This window comes from Nansenia antarctica (assembly GCF_963989245.1).
Source record: "Nansenia antarctica genome assembly, chromosome: 9".
Taxonomy (NCBI): domain Eukaryota; kingdom Metazoa; phylum Chordata; class Actinopteri; order Argentiniformes; family Microstomatidae; genus Nansenia; species Nansenia antarctica.
In genome coordinates this window covers 39,601,161-39,625,616 of record NC_137679.1, presented here as the reverse complement: position 1 = coordinate 39,625,616, position 24,456 = coordinate 39,601,161, and the positions used below count along the sequence as shown (strand labels likewise).

Here is a 24,456-nt window from a genome sequence, read left to right as displayed (position 1 = left end):
ATAGTGACAGACCGCCGGTCGTCAAAGCAACAGAAACAACAACCAGACCCGTTCCAACCCAAACTGGTCACCGCTCAACCCTTCCTTATTTCATCCTCTCCTCTGCTCCAAGAGAGTAGCGACACGCCATTAATCACCTCTCAGGAATGTAATCCTGTTATATATTTAATACTCAGTGGGGGAAATAAGTATTTGACACATTAATGTTTTAATTCAATATTTCCATTGCAGCTATTCACATGAAATGTAGACCAGGCAGACATTGGTATTATTAACTCAATAAAACTACACAGAACATTGTAACATTCCGATCCATAAAAGAAAGTTATGTGCTATAAAGTGGAATGACACAGGAAAGAAGTATTGAACACACTAACTGATTGGCACAAGCTAGCTGAACAGAAGCCTTTGTTGTTTCCTATGAAACAATTCAGTTTTCTTCAAGAGGCTTCCTGTCCGAAAACACTAATCTCTCACAGTGATCAGCCATGACTGGTACTGGGAATGGATATGACTGGGACTGGGACTGGGAATGGATATGACTGGGACTGGGACTGGGACTGGGAATGGATATGACTGGGGCTGGTACTGGGAATGGATATGACTGGGACTGGGAATGGATATGACTGGGACTGGGAATGGATATGACTGGTACTGGGAATGGATATGACTGGTACTGGGAATGGATATGACTGGTACTGGGAATGGATATGACTGGTACTGGGAATGGATATGACTGGGACTGGGAATGGATATGACTGGTACTGGGAATGGATATGACTGGGACTGGGAATGGATATGACTGGGACTGGTACTGGGAATGGATATGACTGGGACTGGTACTGGGAATGGATATGACTGGGACTGGTACTGGGAATGGATATGACTGGGAATGGATATGACTGGGACTGGGAATGGGAATGGATATGACTGGGACTGGGAATGGGAATGAATATGACTGGGACTGGGACTGGGAATGGATATGACTGGTACTGGGAATGGATATGACTGGGGCTGAGACTGAGACTGGAGATAGATAGATAGATAGATATAGATACTTTATTGATCCCCGATTGGAAATTCAGGTGTTACTGCAGCCAAACAACAACATAAAGTAAAATACAACAATAACATTATTAATAACATAATAACCACTACATCAGGTAAACCTAGACTGTGGACAATTCCTGTGGAAATTGAAGTGCCCCCCCCCCCCCGGGCCACTCCACTGCATCCCCGGCGAAGACCGCGTTTCTCTAGCTCACCCAGGGGCCGGGCTAACTAAGCACACTTAATAAAATACAAAATAAAATAAAGAGAGACCTAATAGACATCTGAAAACCTTATGCAGTAGGTTTGAACATCCTCCAGCCTGACTCTGATCACCCTGATCGACCTAGCCAGGATATGGTGGTGATTCTTGGTACATGGGAAAGTTTTTTTGGGATAAAGGTTTTTTGGGGATAAAGGTTTTTCGGGGATAAAGCTTTCAACAGAACAGTGATCTGTACCAGAGGCCAACTCTGATCCTTCCTCAACGAACGCATGATACTGTGTTTGTTTTGAAGGAAGACCCAAAATAGACAGATACATAAACAGGCGTGAGAACTCAAACTCTAACAGACAATTAGTTCTCAGTCAGCTGTACCGGGCTGTCTCTGGGCCGGCTGGGTAGAGCAGTGATGTGGAGGGAAAAAGCAATAGCGCTTAACCGCCTTTTTATGAAAATGACGTTAGCGTTCGTCATTTTCTCCAGTGTCCGACCTTTACCCACCTTGTTTCTACCACGGCGTAGGGCTATGACGGTCAGGGAATTCTGGGTAACGGTCGGTTGTCCGTCGCAAATAACCGTCATATAACCGTCAAATAACCGTCATATAATCGTCATATAATCGTCAAATAACAGTCATATAACAGTCAAATAACCGTCATAACCATCATATAATCGTCATATAACCGTCAAGTAACCATCATATAACCGTCACAACATCACTGCTCTACCCAGCCAGGCCAGGGACAGCAGGCAGGAGAGGGTCCACTCTCCACAGAGAACTGATTGTCTGTTTGAGTTTGAATTCTCACGCCTGTTTATGTATCTGTCCGTCATATAACCATCATATAACCATCCTATAACCCTAACCCTGGTGGAGAGTCCTGTGTTCTGTAGCTGGGGTCCTCTGTGGCTCAGTTGTAGAGCACAGAGCTAACAACACTTAGATTGTGGGTTTGATTTCTACTGTGTCCATATATAGCGAAACATTTATTTACTCACTGCAATGCAAGTAATTTTGGATAAAAGCGTCAGCTAAATGGCATATATTATTATTATTATTATTATTATTATTATTATTATTATTATTAGCTGTGATGTAGCCTAGGCCTAGCCTAGCGGAAGTTGTGTCCCAACTCTGATGAACCCTCCCTGACCTGTACGACTGCTCCCCCACTTCCTCCCCCATCCCCCCCTTCCTTCCTGCCTAAGGCACTGACCGGGAGGCTACAGTGCTCTACATGTGGAGTCCTCCTGGCTTGATGTGTAACCTACGTCACATAAATACGCTGTGTGTGTGTGTGTGTGTGTGTGTGTCGGCAGTTCGGCGGTTCGATCCCTGGCTGGCCACGTGTCGAAGTGTCATTGGGCAAGACACTGAACCACAAATTGCTCCCCAGGAGCAGGCCGGTGCCTTGCATGGTAGCTCGCCGCCATGTGTGTGTGAATGTCTGTGTGAATGTGTGGTGAAAGAGACTCTATTGTAAAGGGCTTTAGAATAAGGCTCTATATAAGTGCAGTCCATTTATCGTCCATTATGTGTAACCTACGTCACCTAAACACTCCTCTGCTGAGTCATCGTCTTCTGTTATCAGGAGCCCTGGTGTTCAAGGTATCAAGGTGTGCAGAATGTCGTGACGTGTCCTGGACAGACACAGGTGTATACAGGTGCCCCTCCACTGAGCTGTGTTGTATGTTGCCTAGCGACTACAGCGTGTAATTACAGTGTGTTGTTCTCACCGAGGGTCATTCTCACCGAGAGTCATCACGATGTACACTATGCCCTGAGAGTTTCGCAGTCTACTGAGATAGCTCAGAGGTAATTTACTATATAAGTGTATGATGATAATGATATTATTATAATAATTCAACCAAGCGTGGCGAAGGGGTGGTGTTGTGGCTGAACCGTCATAGTTCCAGCATGGTTAACATTCCAACATGGTTCCATCACCTTGTGACATTCCTCTGTCGTAAATATTTATTGGTACTATAGATTAGTTACTTATCTTCTTGTTGACCGTACAACTCCTCCTCTGGCTGGCTCGATTAAGGGTGATCAGAGTCAGGCTGGGGGATGTTAAATCATACTGGACTGTTGTTATTGTATATCATGTATCTATTTACATTTTTTATTTGACTCTATTATTCAATTGTCACTGTATTTTGTTGTTGTGTGTGGTGTGAGCTGCTGTAACGCCTTCGTTTCCCCTCAGGGTTCAAAAACGGGTTGTCTGTGTGTCTGTGTGTCTGTCTGTATATCTGTTTGTCTGTCTGTCTGTGTGTGTGTGTCTGTGTGTCTGTCTGTATATCTGTGTGTCTGTCTGTATATCTGTTTGTCTGTCTGTCTGTGTCTCTGTGTGTGTGTGTGTGTCTGTCTGTCTCTGTCTGTCTCTGTCTGTCTGTCTCTCTGTCTGTGTCTGTCTGTGCCTCTGTCTGTGACGACTCTGTCTATCTATCTATCTATCTATCTATGTACTCCTTTATTTACCTCAGAGCTCGATCTCCCTCTTTCTCACGTCAATCTCTATACTCACAACAAACACCAGCGGGGCTGTGACCTCACAGAGGAGGGACAAACAGGAAGTGTTTGCATTCCGTTATGGAAAAGCCAACAGTCGTCTTCTGATTTAAAGGGATGTTGTTAAGTGCCTGCGGGTTTGATCTTCCTCCCCTTTTAGCCTCTTTAACCGATAACTTTACTGCCAGGATGTTGTTGGCATAACAACAACGTCGTAACGTCATTCTGGTGAAAGGTGACAGGGTGGTAAAACCAGAGAGTTGGAACTGCGCAGATTGAAAACAGATTGTTGTTATTTGATTAGATTAGATTAGATTCTTAGATGAATTAGGTAATTGTCATGGCCTGGGGTGGTCCAGTGGTCTACCACTGTGGTCTACGGTCATGTCGACATGGGTTCGAATCCGGCCCATGCCCTGCTGACATGCCCTCTCCTCCTTACTTTCCTGTCTACCTTCACTATCTCTATCCAATAAAATGAATAATATGAGTGGGACTGCCCCACAAAATACTTTAAAAAAAAAGAAGGTAATTGCAGAGTACAAGTACCAGACAACGAAATGCAGTTTAGCATCTAACCAGAAGCTCAAATGGTGATAAGATAAGATATATATGATACATGATGATGATGATGACGATTTATGATCTGGTATACAGTAGTAATGTTTTAAATACCCTAATAAATCTCCTGACTGAGCAGTCAACAGTCATACACACACGTTCTACAGTCTGATGTCATCATGGAGTGTTTAGAGGTTGTTGGTCTCCATGGTGACAGTGAGCGTGAGCGGTGTCGGGAAGCCAGGCTTGGTTTATGGGCCGAGACCACGCCTGCGGTGACGTGTGTTTGTGTGTGTTTGTGTGTGTCTGTGTGTGCGCTCGTGCGTGTGTGTGTGTGTGTGTGTGTGTGTAACTGCGGCTCCATCTTCTTATGTTTGTGACAGTTGTTTAGATGGGAGGATGGTGGTTCTCATCCCTCTCTCTCTCTCTGTGTGTGATCCTCTCATCCCTCTCTCTCTCTCTCTCTCTCTCTTTCTGTGTGTGATTCTCTCATCCCTCTCTCTCTCTCTCTCTGTGTGTGACCCTCTCATCCCTCTCTCTCTGTCTGTGTGTGATCCTCTCATCCCTCTCTCTCTCTCTCTCTCTCTCTTTCTGTGTGTGATTCTCTCATCCCTCTCTCTCTCTCTCTGTGTGTGATCCTCTCATCCCTCTCTCTCTCTCTTTCTGTGTGTGATTCTCTCATCCCTCTCTCTCTCTCTCTCTCTGTGTGTGATCCTCTCATCCCTCTCTCTCTCTCTTTCTGTGTGTGATTCTCTCATCCCTCTCATCCCTCTCTCTCTCTCTCTCTCTCTCTCTGTGTGTGACCCTCATCCCTCTCTCTCTCTCTGTGTGTGATTCTCTCTCTCTCTCTCTCTCTCTGTGGGATCCACTCATCCCTCTCTATGTCTGTGTGTGATCCTCTCATCCCTCTCTCTCTCTCTCTCTCTCTCTCTCTCTCTCTCTCTCTCTCTCTCTCTCTCTCTCTCTCTCTCTGTGTGTGGCATGCTCTGACTCGCACTCTGAACCCAGCTTGACTCCCTGCAGGACAATTCTCAAGCTTCTGTTAAGTAGAACTGGAGAGATGATACACAGCTTGTCACCCAGATGGGTTTATGGAGAAGACACACTCACTGAACCCTCTGCTCTTAAAACAGCCTCAATTCTTCGTGGCATTGATTCCACAAGATGTTGGAAACTTTCCTTTGAGATGCTGGTCCATGAAGACATGATTGCATCATGAAATTCCAATTCCTGCAGGTGTTTCAGGCGCATTTTCAAGCTGTGCATCTTGAATCTCCCGTTCCATCACATCCCAAAGGTGTTCTATTGGATTCAGATCCGGTGACTGGGAAGGTCACTGAAGAACACTGAACTCATTGTCATGTTCATGAAACCAGTTTGAGAAGACTTTTGCTTTGTGACATGGTGCATTATCATGCTGGAAGTAGCCATTAGAAGATGGGTACATTGTGGCCATGAAGGGATGCACATGGTCAGCAACAATACTCAAATAGGCTGTGGCATTCAAGCGATGGTTGTTTGGTATTAACAGGCCCAAAGTGTGCCAAGAAAACATCCCACCACACCATTACACCACCTGAATGAATGACAAGGTGTACAGGTGTTCCTAATAAAGTGTTCAGTGAGTTTAGACGTCAAAGGCAATAAGGTTCACTCAGAAACAATTTGTAGTGCAGGTTATTGTTGGGAGCATTTGAAATGTAATCACTCACCTTTAATATACAGACAGACCTTGAACTGTATATCCCAGAGTGCCTTGCGTGTACATTTCCGTATCAGTGTATACCATTATCTCCTTGAACGTGGGCCGACGATAATTGGATGATTGCTACAGTATGATGATTAGATTATATATATTCCGTCATAATTTGAGCATTGTTATTAAGCGTGTTATTTTAATCTCTCTCTTCTCTTCTTTTTCTTCTTTTTTCTTCTTTGTAGAAAAGCTGTACAACTCCCACGGACCGGAGCTCCGGCGTTCCCTGTTCTCCCTGAAGCAGCTCTTCCAGGTGTGTTTCATTTAATTGTATTTAACCCTTACAGTGTTTCATCCAGGTGGATAACGTTAAGAACACCAAATCACAAGACAATCACAACACAGAAGGAAAGTCGCTTTATTTTATTTTTGATGTCCCATATCTGTCCCGTTCAGTCATAAATCACAGGTTTCTCTGTGGAGTCTGGAAAGGGAATGAGTCTGTTGTTTATGTCAATGACCTAATGATGATCTTTCTAACTGTATCGTCCGTGTGTCTGTCTCCCCGCAGGACGACAAAGATCTCGTCCCGGAGTTCGTGAACTCTGAGGGTCTGACATGTTTCATCAAGGTCGGGGCAGAGGCCGACCACAACTACCAGAACTACATCCTGAGAGGTCAGAGCAGCAGGGTTATAGACAGAATCTGAACCTCCAGAACACCAGGCTGGGAGGGGGGTGGGGGTAACTCATCATCGGCCTCATCTGAGGTTCTGATGCACTGGTGCCTGTGGCTGGCTGGAGGGAAAGGGCTATAGATAGGGGAGGGGGAGAGGAGAGGGGAGGAGGGAAGGGGAGAGAAGAGGAGTGAGGCAGGGAGAGGAGTGGGGCAGGGAGAGGAGAGAAGAGGAGAGGAAGAGGGAGGGAGGCAGGGAGAGGAGAGGAGAGGAGAGGAGGGGAGGGGAGCAGAGGAAAGGAGGAGAGAAGAGGAGTGGTGCAGGGTGAGGAGAGAAGAGGATGAGAGAGGAGGGGATAGGAGAGGAGGAGTGGGGCAGGGAGAGGAGAGGAAGAGAGAGTCCATGTGAGCATGTGTTCCTGCTTTTCCTCTCCTCTCGCCAAAGTCAACAGCCGAGCCTCTGGACGCTCCGCCGCTGCTGCTGTGCAGACTGTTGCAGAGGGCCACTTATGGTGCAATGAAAAGCCCCGACCGCTCTGAGTGGAAAAGCCAACCCTGGGGTTTTATATCTCTGTCTATCTTAAGCCTCCGCACAGCAGGATCTCCCTGCAGCGCTGACTTCACGAGACCACAGCGTGGCGGGACACAATCAGCAGCAGCAGCCTCTGGGAGGGAGCTGGATCAGGGTTGACACGTATATTACCCTGCTGCTGAAGTTCTGGAAGCTTCTGTTGATGAAAACCTGCTCTTGGTCTGTTCTCTCACTCGCTCGCTCTCTGTCTCTGTCTCTGTCTCTCTCTCTCTCTCTCTCTCTCTCTCTCTCTCTCTCTCTCTCTCTCTCCCTCCCTCTCTCTCTCTCTCTCTCTCTTGTGCTTTCTCTCTATTTATTTTTCTGAGTGATCCAGGTTTGTGTGTTTTGGTTTGAGTCCTTATATGGATGCGAGGGGTTTCCTACGCAGGGTTGGGTTCTACCTGGAGAGCAGACCACCAGAGGGATCAGGGGTATCGCCTCTGTGACCTTTGACCCCTGGGGTGCTGCTGCTGCTGCTGCTACTGTTCACAGGCCTCTGGGAGCCACAGTGGTCTTAACCTCTACAGGGCTGGTTGTGTTCAGCTTGTTTAACTCTGTCTCTCTCTCTTTCTCCCCTCTGTCTCTCTTTCTCTCTCTTTCTCTCTCCCTCCCTGTGTCCCTCTCACTCCTTCTCTCTCCCCCTCCCTCTCTTTCTCCCTCCCTCGTTGCATCCCTCTCACTCCTTCCCCCTCTCTCCCTTTCTCTCTCTTTTTCTCTCTCCCTCCTTCCCTCTCTCCCTGTGTCCCTCTCACTCCTTCCTTCTCTCTCTCTTCCCCCCTCTCTCTTTCTCTCCTTCCCTCCCTCCCTCCCTCTCCCTCCTTCCCTCTCTCTCTCCCTCTCTCCCTCTTCCCTCTCTCCCTGCGTCCCTCTCACTCCTTCCCTCCATCCCTTCCTCCCTCTCTCTCCGTCTATCCCTGCCTCCTTCCCCCCCTGCCTCCCTCCCTCCCTCCTTCCCTCTCTCCAGCCCTCAGCCAGATCATGCTGTTTGTGGACGGGATGAACGGCGTCATCAACCACAACGAGACCGTCCAGTGGCTCTACACCCTCACTGGGAGCCTGGTGAGCACGGCCCGGGACACGACCACCGGTGGTTACACACCGTCTCAGCCAATCACAACACAATCACACACCGCCTCAGCCAATCACAACACAATCACACACCGCATCAGCCAATCACAACACACCGCCATTACACATCGCCATCGGGTCCGATTAAAAAAACGCTTACTTTAGAACCATGAGAGCTATTTAAAGCTCGGAAACAAATGATACGTTGGTGTCAAGCAGACAGCGACTTGGGAGGTTAGCGTCAGCGTGGAAATGGAGGCAGTGTTTGAGCCTTTACTGCTACTTTGGGAGAGCTATGTTATGCATCACAAACATGGAAAGGCACCGAGTGCAAAGGACATATGACAACAGCACAGACCAGATAGGAGACAATGTGCTTACACTGCAAAAAGTCAGCTCTCAAAAACAAGGAAAAAAGCAATAAAATAGGGGAAATATTACTTAAAATAAGCAAAATTATCTGCGAACAGAACAGGAAGATTTCACTTGCCAATATTTTTAAAAACATGTAAGAAATATCTTAAAACTAGTGCAGTCAGACAAAAAACAAGCATAATGCCTTAATTTAAGATATATAATCTTACTTAGATTTACTTTTTGCAGTGTATGTATTTAAAAGGGCTGCATGTGCAGTGTCAGTTGAAGGTGGCCTCACTGACCAGGGGACTATGGACTAATGGCTCTTGCAGTAGGATTGATACCGTGTGGAACGACTGACGCAATGTACTTGTTGATGTGTCCTTTTCACCTTGGAGCATGTGATGTGAAACATATTTTGGCACAGACTATAAACAGATTATAAAATATAACCCAATTTCATCCTATCAGGTCCTCACACAACTCCATTGTGTAATATTTGAGTACATGATGTGGGATGAAATTAGGTTATCCTTTATTAACTGTATCTGTATCTACCCGTAGTCTATTAGACTGTCAGTACACATGAGATCTCACATGAGATTTTACATTTTTGGCATTTAGCAGATGCCTTGATCCAAAGCGACTTGCAACAAATAACTTTTGTGTAAGTAAATGAGGGAAATAAGCGAATAATCTAGATTAGATTATATTAGATTAGGTTCAACTTTATTGTCATTGCAGAGTTCAAATACCAGACAACGAAATGCAGCCTATCCATCGGTCATCATAAGAAAAGGAAATCTATGCTAGGACCAGGGGTCATTGGCAGTCACAATGCTGGAAGAAGGAAGAATTATTAATCATAGAAGTTTTTTATTTTATTTATTATTATTAATGTATTTACAGTAGAGAAACTGTACTGGGGGGGTAGAGGGGACGAAGAGGTATTGAGGAGGGACAGTTAAGGTGTAGCCTGAAGAGATGGAGGTCTTCAATCTACGGCTGAATATAGGTAGTGACTGACAGCAGTGGGAAGCTCGTTCCACCAGCGGGGCACCAGGACAGTGAAAAACGTCCCTTTCAGCTTGGTTAACCAGGCTGTAACCAACAGGGTAGAAAATACTGTCCCTTTCCTCTCTAACAGAGAAGTGAAAGCAGCAGATGTGGAAGATGAATCTGTGTTACAGTGAAAGTAGAACTAGATGAAGTAGAAAAGTACTGACTGACACAGTTCTCACAGAGAACTCTGCATTGTGTAAGACAATGTCACTGTTGAGGTCCAGACGTCGAGGTTCCAGAGAACTGTATGTGACAGCGACGGTTGGTAAATAAACGCAGACATTACGCAATCGTAAACTTTGATGTATGATGATGCAAATTGAAATCGCCATGGATACGCAGACAACACAACACCGCAACGATCGCATCTCACAAGAGTTATCACCAGGGGAAAACTGAGCTTTTTTTGGACACTGACTGCACATTGTTATCGTTGGACGATGGCAGCCCCACAGCCATTGTTTGAGGTGTGTGATCGCCCACTAGTGGCGGCGGTGTGTAACTGTGGGTGTTCACCGTGTCGTCCTCAGTCTCGTCTGGTGGTGAAGACGGCCCTGAAGCTGCTGATCGTGTTCGTGGAGTACACAGAGTCCAACAGCCCACTGCTCATCCAGGCTGTCAACACTGTGGATGGCAAGAGAGGTGGGCCAGACACACACACACACACACACACATATGCACACACACACGTATGCACAGATACACACAAACACGCGCAGACAGACACACACACACACACACACACTCAGCCACACACACACACACAGACGCAGACACATATACACACATACACACACACACTCAGCCACACACACACACACACCCACACAGGCCCACATTGCCAAGTGATAAGGCCAGGGCTTGCTGTCATCTCCTTGCGACTTACCAGCGTCATGTCCAGGGGTGTGTGTGTGTGTGTGTGTGTGTGTGTGTATATCAGGCATTACTGAGTGTTTATGTGGTTGTTGTCAAGGTGTGAACCCCTGGACGTACCTGACTGAGATCTTAGAGGAGAGGAACGGATCAGACACAGAGCTGCTCACCTTCACCATGACCCTCATCAACAAGGTACACACTGCAGTGGCTGAATGTGTGTGTTTATGTCGTGTGAATGTGTGTGTGTGTTTATGTTGTGTGAATGTGTGTGTTTATGTTTATTTGGCATAATGTGATGCATACTTTTTTTTGTATATATGGTCCCAGCAGGAATCGAACCCACAACCTAAGCGTTGTTAGCGCCTTGCTCTACCAACTGAGCCACAGAGGACCATATGATCAAATGTGATTGATTGTTTTATTGATTGATTGATCTCCCAGACGCTGGCGGCGTTGCCAGACCAGGACTCGTTCTATGACATGGCGGACTCTCTGGAGCAGCAGGGCATAGAGCAGATCATGCAGAAGCACATGAGCAACAAGGGCACAGAGCCGGAGCTCAAACGCCAGTTCACCGCCTACGAGGTAATCATAATAATAATAATATATATGGTAATAATACATATATATATATGAGGTAATAATAATAATATATACAAGGTAATTATAGGTAAACATACACCATACCGTTTTCAATGTCAAACACACACACTGTCTACGAGGTAATAGTAATCTGTGTGGTGGCCTGGGAAAACCCTTCACATAGTGGCATTTTGACATTTTCATTTTTTAATATTTCCATAAATTAGAAGTTCTCAGCTATTCATAACTGGTTGAATGACTGAGATAGCCCTTTATTTTAAAAAGTTATGAGCATTTTAATGTATCATGTCAAAAAAAGTGAAAGGTAAGAAATGCTGCCGCCATGCTGCCCCCGACTCCTTTCTCCTCCGGGTCGGGGGAGGAGCCTATGCAGATCGGCCGGTCTCGTTTGTCTGCTTGTGATGCGGTGTTAGTCTGCTCGCCTCGTCGGTATAAAACAAGTACTTTCTCTTTTGTTTTCTTAAAATGTTTATTCACCATAATGTAGTATGGAGTTCAAAGTACTAGAATACCACATAATATCAAAATCGCCAAAATCGCGATTTCCGTCTATTTTTGCTCTTTGCCACAAACGAACGCCAGCGACATCCGACGGGTTTTCCCAGGCCACCACACATATGTTCATCTCTGAAGCTGTCGCGTGAGAACTGTTTGGACGGCGTGAGAGCGCAACGCTGAAGGTGACAGCTTTGTACTTGTACTGGTGTGCCATCTTGGCCTGGTCTCCCTCGAAAAAGAGATTTTCATCTCAATGGACCTGCTGGTTAAATAAAAAAAGCCTGACAGTTGGCAACCCTGACTTAGATTATGTATGGAGCTCTCCCTGACTCTTGACTCTTTCTCTGACTCCTGACTCTCTCTGACTCTTGACTCCCTGATTCCTGACTCTGTCCCCGTCTCTCGTGTGCAGACGGCGTTGAAGAACGAGGACGGCGTGGGGGACGAGGTGTCCGCCACCGGAACGGTCCGGAAGGAGAGGCGGAAGGCCTCGGCCGGCGAGCAGGAGGGCAGGAGGAGCCGCCGCTCATCCACCCCGATACCCCCGGACATCCTCTCCACCTCTCCCCCCTCCTCCGCCCTCTCCAACCCCTTCTCTCCCTCCTCCACCTCCCCCCTCTCTCCCTCCACCACCTCCCCTCTCTCCCCATACTCCCCCTCCTCCTCCTGCTCCTCCCAGAGCCCCAGGACCACCTCCCCCCTGCCCTCGGAGCCTCGTACCCCCTCCCCCCTCCCCCTCTCCTCCACCTCCAGCCCCTCGGGATCTCAGAGATCCTCTCCTATACCGCCCCCGGTGGCCAGCAACGGTACAGCAGCCTCTGAGGAACAGAAGAGGCCCTCGAGCCCGTAAGTGTGGTGGATCTCATTTCAATGTCTGTTGTTGTTCGCCCACCCGCGCATGGCCCCCCACTGCAGTCGCCTCTAAGCATGTTCACGGCTGAAAAGCGCTTCTCGAGCTGAGCATGTCCAACTCGCATGGAAACAATCAGAGGAAAATAAAGTTCAGGTTCAGTCTCTCTTGGCCAAGATGAGATTAGTCGAAAATCCGAAAATAGTTTGTTTTGCTCTTGTGCCTTGGTGTGTTTCTGGCTTGCAGTGTGCCTCTTCGTCCTCTAGGGGGCAGTGTAGTGAAAGAACAAGCTGCTGACTCAGACTCCCCCCCCCCCCCCCCCCCCCAGTGTTGACCCATCGTGTGGTTGCACCGCGGTAGGGAAAACAGTCATCTGTTCAGCTCCAGTCATTCTCTCACTGTTTATACAGCAGGACAGAAGCTCCATACAGGATACATTGTTCCTGTGAGGAGTGGAGGAGCCCCATTCAAACTCTCAAAAACAGCAACAGCACACTCTGTCCCTTTAATACACATGTTAGATTTGGTGTTATGCTGGTGACCAGAAGTGGAGAGGCAGGGAGATCAGCTGTGGATGTTATCTGGTGGTTCAGTAGACAGAGTGTGAGATGAGCTTTAGCTGTAGTCTCATCTCTCCAGCGTGCGTGCGTTTGAGTGAGTGAGTGAGTGAGTGAGTGAGTGAGTGAGTGTGTGTGTGTGACATTGTATACAGCGGTCCATGTACAAGACACGTCAAGATATGAAGGCACACATGTACATGAGCCGAGGTTCTGAGCTGGCTGTGTCTGTAGAGGAGATTAGACTAGATTACATTTTATTGTCATTGTTACGACGTACAAAAGTAGTGACTGAGGGTGTGTCCCATCCAGCTCCACTTAGTTCTTAGGATCTGTAGGTCAATGGGAAATCTACGTAGTAGTAGTGCAAAAAAAGGAGGTTCTTAGCTGGCTTAGAGGAGTCTGTAGAGGAGGTCCCCTCCACCTCAGGGTAAATGGACTGACTTATATAGCTCCTTATTCCAAAACCGCTTTACAATGGCCTCTCATTCACCCATTCACACACACATTCACACACCAATGGTGGCAAGCTACCGTGCAAGGCGCCAGACCGCCCGCTCATTGGGAGCAATTTGGGGTTCAGTGTCTTGGCCCAAGGGTTTGAACCACCGATCTGCCAACCTTGCAATCATTAGATAAGCCTGCTCTACCCCCTGCACCACAGCCTCCCCTCCACCACAGGTTAGTCGTCTCCACCTTAGGTTAGTACGGTGGCGTCCGAGGATGGATGTAGGACAGGTATGAGTCGAGAAGTCCTCCTGGCAGCGTTCCCCCCCGGCTCCTCGCTAACGGCCCAGATCGCTACGTTCCTTTCCAAGTATAGACCCTGCCTGGCCAGAGAGGAAAACATTTTATTCAGCTGACTGGCCCTGGTGTGCAGAGAGGAGAGAGAGAGTAAATGTTTTATTTGGAAACCGCTTTTCTCTTAGTTCAACCTAGAGGAATTCTCTTCTTCTGTGAGAGGGAGAGAGGGAGAGGGAGAGAGGGAGAGGGAGAGAGGGAGAGGGAGAGGGAGAGAGAGAGGGAGGGAGAGAGAGGGAGAGAGAGAGGCTCTGGACAACCACAAAGTGGACCTAGTTTTGTTCAGAGTTTGTTTCTATCTGTCAGTCTCTGTCAGTTTGATTGTGTGTGTGTGTGTGTGTGTGTGCCTGTGTGCCTGTGTGTTTGTGTGTAGTCTCAAGTTTCATCTCATCAACTATCATTAGAGATGATTAAGCAGAGGGTCGTTCAGCAGCTTGGTTCCCTGGCTCACTTCTACGACCATCACCATAGATGCTTTGGCTGCCCTTTTAAATTATTTTATTTTATATTTTTTGCAGCTTCAGCAGATTGACTGCTTGAGCTTACTGTGCGCTCAGTTCAGTCTGGCCATTGCAGATGCTTTGTCTGATTCAGCTCATGTTCGCTCATGTCGCGTTTGGAAGAACGTGTTCCTTTTTCTGTCTGACATTCTATGTACTTTAGCAACAGGCTAGACTGTTTACACACAGCTGCAGGACTGTGCTTTGTGCTTTTTTCCATTTTTATACCTTTTCTTCTCTCTCTTTCTCTCCTCCCTGGTGCATGCCTATTTATGGATTTGGGGGTTTGTGGGATGCTATTCTTTCCTCTGGACCGCCTGCTGGTATTGTCTTCCTCCCTCCCTCCCTCTCTCTCTCTCCCCCTCCCTCTCTCCCCCTTTCTCTCTCTCTGGGTTGGTGTTTAACCCTCCTTTCTTATATAACCCCCATTGTTTCCTCCCTCCCTCTCTCCCCCTCCCTCTCTCTCTCTCTCTCTCTCTCTCTCTCTCTCTCTCTCTCTCTCTCTCTCTCTCTCTCTCTCTCTCTCTCACACACACTCTCCCGGTGGATCCACTAGGGGGCGGTCTTTCCTCAGCCACCACATGTCTGCTCTGGGGTTGTCTAGAAGGTCCAGGTTGTTTAACAAGAAGGGGTCCATCACTGAGGAGCCCTCCGCCAGGTCTGTTACTCCCCAACCGTCTTGACCTCTGACCTCTGAACTCTGACCTCTCTCACTCACCCAATGGCTGCGTCTCCATGGCTACCTTCCTGTGTCTACTTCCTGTGTCTAAGTGGGGTACCACAGAAATAGAATTTAGTTTCTTTGATATTTGATTTTTTTTCCTGACATCATGATTAAAACATCATGAAAACAAACTCCTGGACTGTATGGGGACCACTGATGGATGAAAGGACTGGATAGGCTTCAGCAGACAGCTTAGCCTGTCCCACGTCCTGCCAGATCAGTGATCATCACGAAGGAAAAGACACAAGGAAAAGGGAGGCAGCCATTTTGAGACGAAGCCACTAACACTAACACCTCACAGATTCATACTCACAAATCTTCCATTTGGGTATCCTGTAGCCTGCTATCTTAGAGGCACCTGCTCCTCATTGACTCGACCCTAATCCTTATATCGGCCTGTGTGTTAATATGCCAACACATTAGATTAGATTAGATTCAACTTTATTGTCATCGCAAAGTACAAGTACTATACAACGAAAAAAAGCAGTTTTGGTCAAAACAGGTTTGATTTTTGTTCTTAGTCGTTCTGTAGTTCTTGCGGTACAATACACAGATGTCGTCGACAAGCACTGACCAATCAGCACGGCAGTATGCCAGTGTGTCCATCTCTCCTTCCATCGAAAAAACGGAACGTTCCCTCGCCCAATCACGTGGTTCAGAACGAACAACAACAACACGATTTCCCATTTCAATGGCGGCGGCGCCTCACAAATTGCCACTGTTTCTTCCTCTGTGCTTCCATCCATTGGCAGTGTAGCAGCCCTATTAAAGAGTGGTGAGAGTGGCAGAGCCGGCGCTGCGGCTAATTAAAGGACTCTTTTGAGAGGACAGGATTAGTGTTGTTGGGCCACTGAAGAGGGCTTGTACACTGCCCTGTCCCTGTCCACACTCTGGTGGCCCTGGAGAAAAACACTTTAGTTTCCTTCCTTTTCTCTCTGAGCTGATGTCAGACTGGCCGAGAGGTTCCTAAGCGACGGGCCGGGTTCTAGAATGTAGGGTTGCTAGTTAGGCTGCTGTCTGGGTTCTAGAATGTAGGGTTGCTAGGTAGGCTGCTGTCTGGGTTCTAGAATATAGGGTTGCTAGGTAGGCTGCTGTCTGGGTTCTAGAATATAGGGTTCTAGAATTGTAATCTGGGTTCTAGAACACAGCAAGGTTTGTTGGAAGTGCTCACAACCTTGTTAGTTCCAGGGATCGAATTCCAGCAAGGTTGGTTGAAGTGTTTTGGTTTCTCCTGAAATATATAGGTCATATTTTATGCCTATTTTGCTACATCAAGAGATTTCCCTGCACCTTGGCTGTTGTTGATATGCTGTTCCCTCATTACGCCCCCCCCCCCCCCCCCCCCCAATTAAAACAATCTTAAAATCTGTTGGCACTGCAGTCTGCCCTGATACAGCACTATGTTCTCAGAAGTGGCTATGTGACTAAATGTGTTTCTGTGGGTCTGGACCGCTCCCAAACACAAACAAACAACCTACTGTTGTCATAGCACCACCAGCCACTCTGTCCCAGCTGCTATTTTCAACATTGTTTTAGCTGCTTCTGTCGTTTCAGCACAGATGAGTGAAGTTTATTGTTACATCCGATTATACGAGTATAAGAGAGTAACATTCGTAGGCTTCAGTTCCTCGACATTGCAGCAGCGAGAGAAAAAACAAAATGGCAATAGTTATAAAAAGAAAACAAATAAGAAAAGAGGCAATTGAGCAATATAATAATAGAAATAATCAAAATAATAGAAACAATACAAATAACAGAAACAGTGTGAGTATTGCACCGAAGTGGCAGTAGATGGTAGATGTAGTATTAGGTAGGTAGGACAGGTGGTCCTCAGTTGGTAGAGCATGGCGCTAACAACGCTTAGGTTGTGGGTTCGATTCTCGCTGGGACCATATAGCCTACACTGAAATGTATTCACTCATTGCAATGTAAGTCAGGTAAAAGCGTCAAGTAAATGGCATGTTATTATATATTAGTATTAGAATAAAGTAGATGAACTTGTCCTGAAAGCAACTAACATGCCAACGACACCTGAAGCGTAAACCTTTACATTTGCATTAGCTTCATAGTAAAAAAAATTAAAGTATTATTGTGTTTAAGGATTTTCTGTTGTGCTAAAATTCAGAGGATTTGACGTGGGTTAGGGTTGTCTAACCCTAACCATAACCCTGATGATGGCCGTGAGACTAGATGCTAGGGTAACGTTAAGACAGGGACGCTAGGCTAGGCGCTAGGTTAGACGCTAGGCTAGATTCTAGGCTAGATGCTAGGTTAGATGCTAGGCTAGATTCTTGGCTAGATGCTAGGTTAGATGCTAGGTTAGACGCTAGGCTAGATTCTAGGCTAGATTCTAGGCTAGATGCTAGGTTAGATGCTAGGCTAACATTGTTTATGAGGTGTAGAAATGGAGCTAAAACGTCCTGGTTCTGGAAAGCGACAGGGCATAGCTCAACGTCTCGATCACTCAGCATTTAGTGGGGAAGGAGACACACGCACACCCGCTACTGTGAGTGACATAATGTTGGAACAGACACACCCCCTCCACCCCACACACACACACACACACACACACACACACACACACACACACACACATACACACACACACACACACTGGGACCATATAGCCTACACTGAAATGTATTCACTCATTGCAATGTAAGTCAGGTAAAAGCGTCAAGTAAATGGCATGTTATTATATATTAGTATTAGAATAAAGTAGATGAACTTGTCCTGAAAGCAACTAACATGCCAACGACACCTGAAGCGTAAACCTTTACATTTGCATTAGCTTCATAGTAAAAAAAATTAAAGTATTATTGTGTTTAAGGATTTTCTGTTGTGCTAAAATTCAGAGGATTTGACGTGGGTTAGGGTTGTCTAACCCTAACCATAACCCTGATGATGGCCGTGAGACTAGATGCTAGGGTAACGTTAAGACAGGGACGCTAGGCTAGGCGCTAGGTTAGACGCTAGGCTAGATTCTAGGCTAGATGCTAGGTTAGATGCTAGGCTAGATTCTTGGCTAGATGCTAGGTTAGATGCTAGGTTAGACGCTAGGCTAGATTCTAGGCTAGATTCTAGGCTAGATGCTAGGTTAGATGCTAGGCTAACATTGTTTATGAGGTGTAGAAATGGAGCTAAAACGTCCTGGTTCTGGAAAGCGACAGGGCATAGCTCAACGTCTCGATCACTCAGCATTTAGTGGGGAAGGAGACACACGCACACCCGCTACTGTGAGTGACATAATGTTGGAACAGACACACCCCCTCCACCCCACACACACACACACACACACACACACACACACACACACACACATACACACACACACACACACTGGGGGAAAAAAGACTCAAACAGTGCAGTGCTGAAGAGAAGGCAAGCCCCCCACACACACACTCTGCACCCCCACTTGTTTAGCAGTCTCAGTGGACAGGACTGACAGGAAACAGTGTTGTTTGGAGAGAAGGCGCTGAAGCTGCTTCTCTCTGCTACCGCCTTGGCTGTTGCTCACTGTGTGTGTGTGTGTGTGTGTGTCTCTGTGTGTGTGTGTGTGTGTGTGTGTGTCTCTGTCTCTGTGTGTCCTTGTGTGTGTCTCTGTGTGTGTCTCTGTGTGTGTCTCTGTGTGTGTCTCTGTGTGTGTCTCTGTGTGTGTCTCTGTGTGTGTGTGTGTGTGTGTGTGTGTGTGTGTGTTCCCCTCCCGTCCCTCCACAGCCCTTCTCCTACAGACGCGTCAGCCCCAGAGAGGCAGAGCACAGTCGCGGAGCCGGAGCAGAAGGAGAACAGGAGTTTCAAGTGAGTACCGCATCCAACCTTCACTCTCAGGGGACGGGGGAGGGGGGTTCTACCTGCCAGGGGTCTCTCTGTAGAATTAGGCTCTAGAATTCTGGAATTAGGATCTAGAGTTATAGAATTAGGCTCTAGCAATTAGGTTCTAGAATTCTAGGATGCTCTAGAATTATTAGGAAAGGAGAGGAATTCATTTTTAAAAAGTCTTGGAATTTCATTGAGTAGAAATTAAAATGAATTAAATGTCCGTTCACTGTGCTCTGCTCGTAAAAGTGTTCTTGTATTTCTCTTTTTTATGACATCAAGTGATGACACATTTGGGAGCAGCAAACAGGATATTTTATACTTTCGTCTCAGTTTGTCATTATGGAAAAAATATATGATTTGTATTATACGAGGCAATGGTAATGAATGTAGATCTTAGTAACGTAGTAATACTTCTATTATTGCCCTCTATGGTTACGTGTCACCAAGGTAGCCAGACAGAAAAAAACGTGACCAGTTTGTGAGTGAACTTCAGCCAGAAGTCGTCTGGAGGTTGATAACATTACGTCAGATGGACAATTGTTATTGTTTTTCTTGGTGGACAACGAGATTTTTGTTCTCCTGGAGTTTTAGATGGTCAGCCAAGGATGGGTGATATATTAGAGCCTGTTGAAGGATAGATATATGGTGATGTGGTATCTGAAATATTCAGTCTCCTCGCACCATCATTTATCCTTTATTTACTTCTTCACTTTAACTCCTCTTGTCCTTCTCTAAGTAGTTTTATTTATCGCTTATCTCTCTCTCTAATCTCATCAGCCTCTCCTGCCCTCCCTCCCCCTCTCTCTCTCCCTCGCTCTCTCTCCCTCCCCCTCTCTCTCTCCCTCTCTCTCTCTCCCTCGCTCTCTCTCCCACCCTCTCTCTCTCGCTCCCTCCCTCTCTCTATCCCCTCTCTCTCTAACTCACCAAATCTCCCCGCCCCCCCTCTCTTCTTCTCCTCTGTCTGTTTCTCTGACGTGTGTTTCCTCTCCTCCTCTCCTCCTCCTCCTTCATAATGTTTGGCTGCGGTCCTAATCTCTTTCCTTGCTGCTGTGGCCTCCAACATTCCTCTCCTCCAAAACCTCTCTCTCCTTTTACAGCGCTCCCTCTCTCCCTCCCTCTCTCCCTCCTTCTCTCCCGCCCGGCACCACGGACTCTTGGTGAGTACAGCTTCGCCACGGCCAAAGAATGTGGCTTTTGGAGGTGCTGTTGTGATTTTAAATCATTATGATAGTTAGTCATTTAGAGGAATGAGGGAGAGATGGAGGGATGAGGGGGGGGAGGAGGAGAGGAAGGAGGAAGGGCGCAGGACACAATCTTCATTGGCAACAAGTTCTCTCCGTCCGTTTAGAGAGACGAGACTGATGGAGGGATGAGAGGGGGAGAGGAGGAGGAAGTGTTAACAAGTTCTCTCCCTCCATTTAGAGAGAGGGATGGAGGGATGGGGAGAGGGGGGGGAGTGTCAGACACAATCTTAATGACAACAAGCAACAAGTTTGTTCTCTCCATCCATCTAACCAGACGCCTCATTAGAGGTGTTCTGTCCAAGCCCCTGACCTGAGACGCTTATCGTCATCTTGTCTGGAACAAGCAGCTGGACACGTTTATCAGACTCTGTATCTGCGTCTATCACATCCTGTTGATGGAGACCTGGAGGGTCACATAGTTTAGCAGGGAGAGGTCGAGCCAACAGGTGGGTCAGCGGAGAGAAATGCTCGGTACTCTTTCTTTTTTTCTACTTTTTTTTAGCGCTGCTTTGCTCCGTTTCGGCATTCTCCTGCACATTTCCTCTCCTCCTCTTTTCCAGTTTCTGTATTTGTTCAGAAATCCTCTCTCTCTCATCTCCCTCTTCTCCCTCTCTGGTATCAAAAGAGTCTATAGAGACATGTAATCCTTTCTGATGATGATGATGACATGAGGATACTGAGACCTCACAGGGTGCGGACTTTGACACTACGCACAACTCACAGGTTCCATGTCAATGTTGAGTTATTTGACGCTGGTCATTAGACCCAATTGAGCGTTAGCATACAGCTCCAGTGTAAGTGAACCAGAAGGTGTTGGTGGTGGTCTGTGTGTGTGTGTGTATCTGTGTGTCTGTGTGTCTGTGTGTCTGTGTGTGTGTGTGTGTGTGTGTGTGTGTCTGTGTGTCTGTGTGTCTGTGTGGTGGTCTGTAGTGTGTGTGTGTGTGTGTGTGTGTGTGTGTGTGTGTGTGTGTGTGTGTGTGTGTGTGTGTGTGTGTGTGTGTGTGTGTGTGTGTGTGTGTGTGTGGTGGTGGTGGTCTGTACTGTGTGTGTGTGTGGAGGTCTGTACTGTGTGTGTGTGTGTGTCTGTGTCTGTGTCTGTGTCTGTGTCTGTGTCTGTGTGTGTGTGTGTGTGTGTGTGTGTGTGTGTGTGTGTGTGTGTGTGTGTGTGTGTGTGTGTGTGTGTGTGGGTGGTGGTCTATGCTGTGTGTGTGTGTGGTGGTCATGCCAGTCCAGTAAGTGTGTGTGCGGTGTCTCTCCCCCAGCCCTGACGATTGTAACGTAAACACGGCCAAGCCTGTCCTGAGGAACTACGAGTAAGTATGTTTCTGGTGGTCGGTCGCCATGGTGACGGAGCCCCCCGCAGCGTGCTCCTGCTGCATGCTGGGGCTTGGAGTGTCTTGGAGACTGCTTGGGAGACTTTCGGGGGTCTTGGTGTGTGTGTGTGTGTGTGTGTGTGTGTGTGTGTGTGTGTGTCGCCTGTCGGACGCGTTGAAATAATGTGTGTGTTGATTTTAACGGTGTGGGGTGTGATCCAAGTCTATTCAACCAATCAATTTAATTGTTTTAATTTTGCACATTAATTGGTGTACTGATGGGGTTAATGGGTTCAAACCACTGATTTCACAGGAAATTAAGATTCTAGGTTCATCACATGACAACAATTCGGTGTCATAATAAGATATATGATTATATGGTGCATTATATTATATTATAATATACTATTTTAATTCGGCTTTTACAATCCAAACCAAAACAAACAATCCAGCACAACAACAACATCTCTGGAAACAATACCCATTGTTTCTTGTTTACTTGTTTACACTGTTGCCCTCTATGAGATCACCTGCCATTGGTTGGTTGGTTTGAAACCCAAACAATAGAATTCGGAATCCTGGACTGGGAATAGAATTTTACAACGCTTCTAGAAGGCTTCGGGAGGCACGGTTACCACAGAACACAAACATTCCTTTCACATGGACTATCAGAACACTGACAGTAGCCCTACATTGGTAGCATGAGTCATTTAACAGCTGATTATACGCTTCGATTATACGCCACGATTATACGCCTAGCAGAGTTCCCTCTTCCACGGTAGTCATTTTGTGGTGGTGCAGCGTGGGGACCACAGCCATTCCAGCCATACACACTGAGGAGGGAGGCTGGCGGAGGTAGAAATCAGAGGTCGGGGCGATTGTGATGCAGGGAATGGAGTGAGGAAATGGTGTCAAACACGGAAATGGTGTAAAACACACGCTTGGATAACGTTCCTCATTCTGTTCCGTGCGTCTACTGCCTCCACCAGCCTCACCTGCCACACACGCACACACGCACACACACACGCACACGCACACACACACACACACACACATACATACAACGGAATGAAAGCTGGCTGTTGTATGTTCTGCTACAATGATAGGACACACTCACACATGCGCACACACACACACACACACACACACACACACACACACACACACACCTCTCGCAATCCACTGTATGTTCTGCTACACTGAGAGGAGCTAAATCAGTTGCCGTCTCCAGCATGGTAGACTAATACGGTTTGCCTTTTGTGTGTCATAGAACATGTTTTATTTGGTTTTGAGTGAGTCACTATTAAACTGTGAAAGTGTTCGGAGTGACACAACCGCATGTGAGGTCATTTGCTCCGTTCACTAATCCATTAATTAATAATTAATCATGTCGCTATGACGTCTTTTTCTGGAAGGTTCCGACGTCTTCGGTCGTGGCTTTAAAGAGTCGTGAGTTATAGAGAAAGTCATACGGTACGGTTGTAGTACATGCGTACGCACACGCAGAGAGATGATTAAAGTCATAAATCTCAGTGATGGATGGTGGTGGTCCGGAGGGGGGGGCGGGTCCAGGGGGGCTGTTCTCTCCCCCCTGTAGACTCTCTCTCCTGGGCTCTGGTCTGGTGGTGTGTAGCCTGTGGTTACTGGGGCTAGGGGGGGTTGTGTGTGTGTATGTGTCTGTGTCAGGGGTAGGGGGGGTGTGTGTGTGTGTGTCGGACTCGGGGATGGGGGGGGGGGGGGGGGTGTGCGTGCATGTGTGTGTGTCGGGTTGGGAGTTGTATGTACAGTATATATATATATATGTGTGTGTGTGTGTGCCTGGGTTTCCGTTAACCGGTAATTGCCGGACTTTGTCCGGTATTTTTTTTTGAAGTCCGACAAATTGAAAAGTCGTCGGACATATTGTCCGGACATATTGTCCGGTGAAAATAATTCCCTTTGAATACAATTCGCTAAAGTTCACATTCTGATTCCTTCTATTTTAAAAAAGACGAATATATAGGCTATGTATTTCTTTTATTATGATATGATTTGACACCGGCATGATGATGACTCCTAATGTGTAGGCCGGCCTATGCGAAACAGCGCACAGGTGCCACATGGGATTGATGCCAGATGGGATTACAGTTTAACCAGTCTATTACCGCTTAAACACAGTAGCCCATTCGGCGGTAACCCATGCCTATCTGGCAACCCTGCCAACCCGTCCACCATAGTAATACGCAAACGTTGCAGTTTAAACATTTAAACCTTCCTACTTTTCAGTTAATCTGGCTGTTGATGTCATTTTGTCATAAAAAAAAAATAGGCCATCACTGATTCATTATCACTCATTCCGTCCCCTCAGCGCTTGAAGAATATGCTAAACCGGCCATCCAGACCATCATTGGTCATTTTGGCCAAGAAATGACCAGCGATGATGACTCAGCACCAGCCACAGCCCCGGTCATCGATGCCACAAACGTGCAACGAGATGCCATCGGTGTCATGACAGCGCTTCGTGGTTATGGGGGCTTGCGTTTCTCAACAGCCTGCGAAGTCCTCATCCGAGACTTCAGCGAAATTTACCCAGAGTGGGCCACACTGGCCAAGATAGCCTGCTTGATTCCCGTCTCCAGTGCCTGCAGAGAGAGGATTCTCTCTGCAGAACCGAATTAAAACTGCGGACCGAAGTCGCCTTGGGGAGGGCAAGGTCACACGGCTAATGCGCATTGCAAGTTGCGGAGAGACACTTTGCAGCTTTGATTTCAAGTCCGCAGCTGCACGCTTCAATGCTGCCAAAAAGCGACGTTGGCCTAATAAGTAGCTGAATTATATGAGCAGCCATTGTTATTTTCAGAGTTTTTACTCTAGGCTATTTTATTTAAGGCTATCCCCTATCTATCTGAGAAAA

At 46.9% G+C, this 24,456-nt stretch overlaps 1 protein-coding gene across 1 annotated transcript in view; it reads left to right on the top strand.

Annotated features, from left to right (window-relative positions):
* The window catches only part of fhod1 (formin homology 2 domain containing 1), a gene marked incomplete at its 5' end in the record, with an annotated part of 77,224 nt that overhangs the window by 28,559 nt on the left and 24,209 nt on the right, over nucleotides 1-24,456 (top strand). The window contains 11 exons of the mRNA XM_080539773.1: nucleotides 6,291-6,358; nucleotides 6,617-6,722; nucleotides 8,256-8,350; nucleotides 10,309-10,420; nucleotides 10,752-10,846; nucleotides 11,096-11,239; nucleotides 12,168-12,320; nucleotides 12,435-12,601; nucleotides 15,020-15,121; nucleotides 18,905-18,985; nucleotides 21,513-21,563. Coding sequence (XP_080395899.1) covers nucleotides 6,291-6,358; nucleotides 6,617-6,722; nucleotides 8,256-8,350; nucleotides 10,309-10,420; nucleotides 10,752-10,846; nucleotides 11,096-11,239; nucleotides 12,168-12,320; nucleotides 12,435-12,601; nucleotides 15,020-15,121; nucleotides 18,905-18,985; nucleotides 21,513-21,563 — 1,174 coding nt within the window. The remainder of the gene's footprint in view (nucleotides 1-6,290; nucleotides 6,359-6,616; nucleotides 6,723-8,255; nucleotides 8,351-10,308; nucleotides 10,421-10,751; nucleotides 10,847-11,095; nucleotides 11,240-12,167; nucleotides 12,321-12,434; nucleotides 12,602-15,019; nucleotides 15,122-18,904; nucleotides 18,986-21,512; nucleotides 21,564-24,456) is intronic.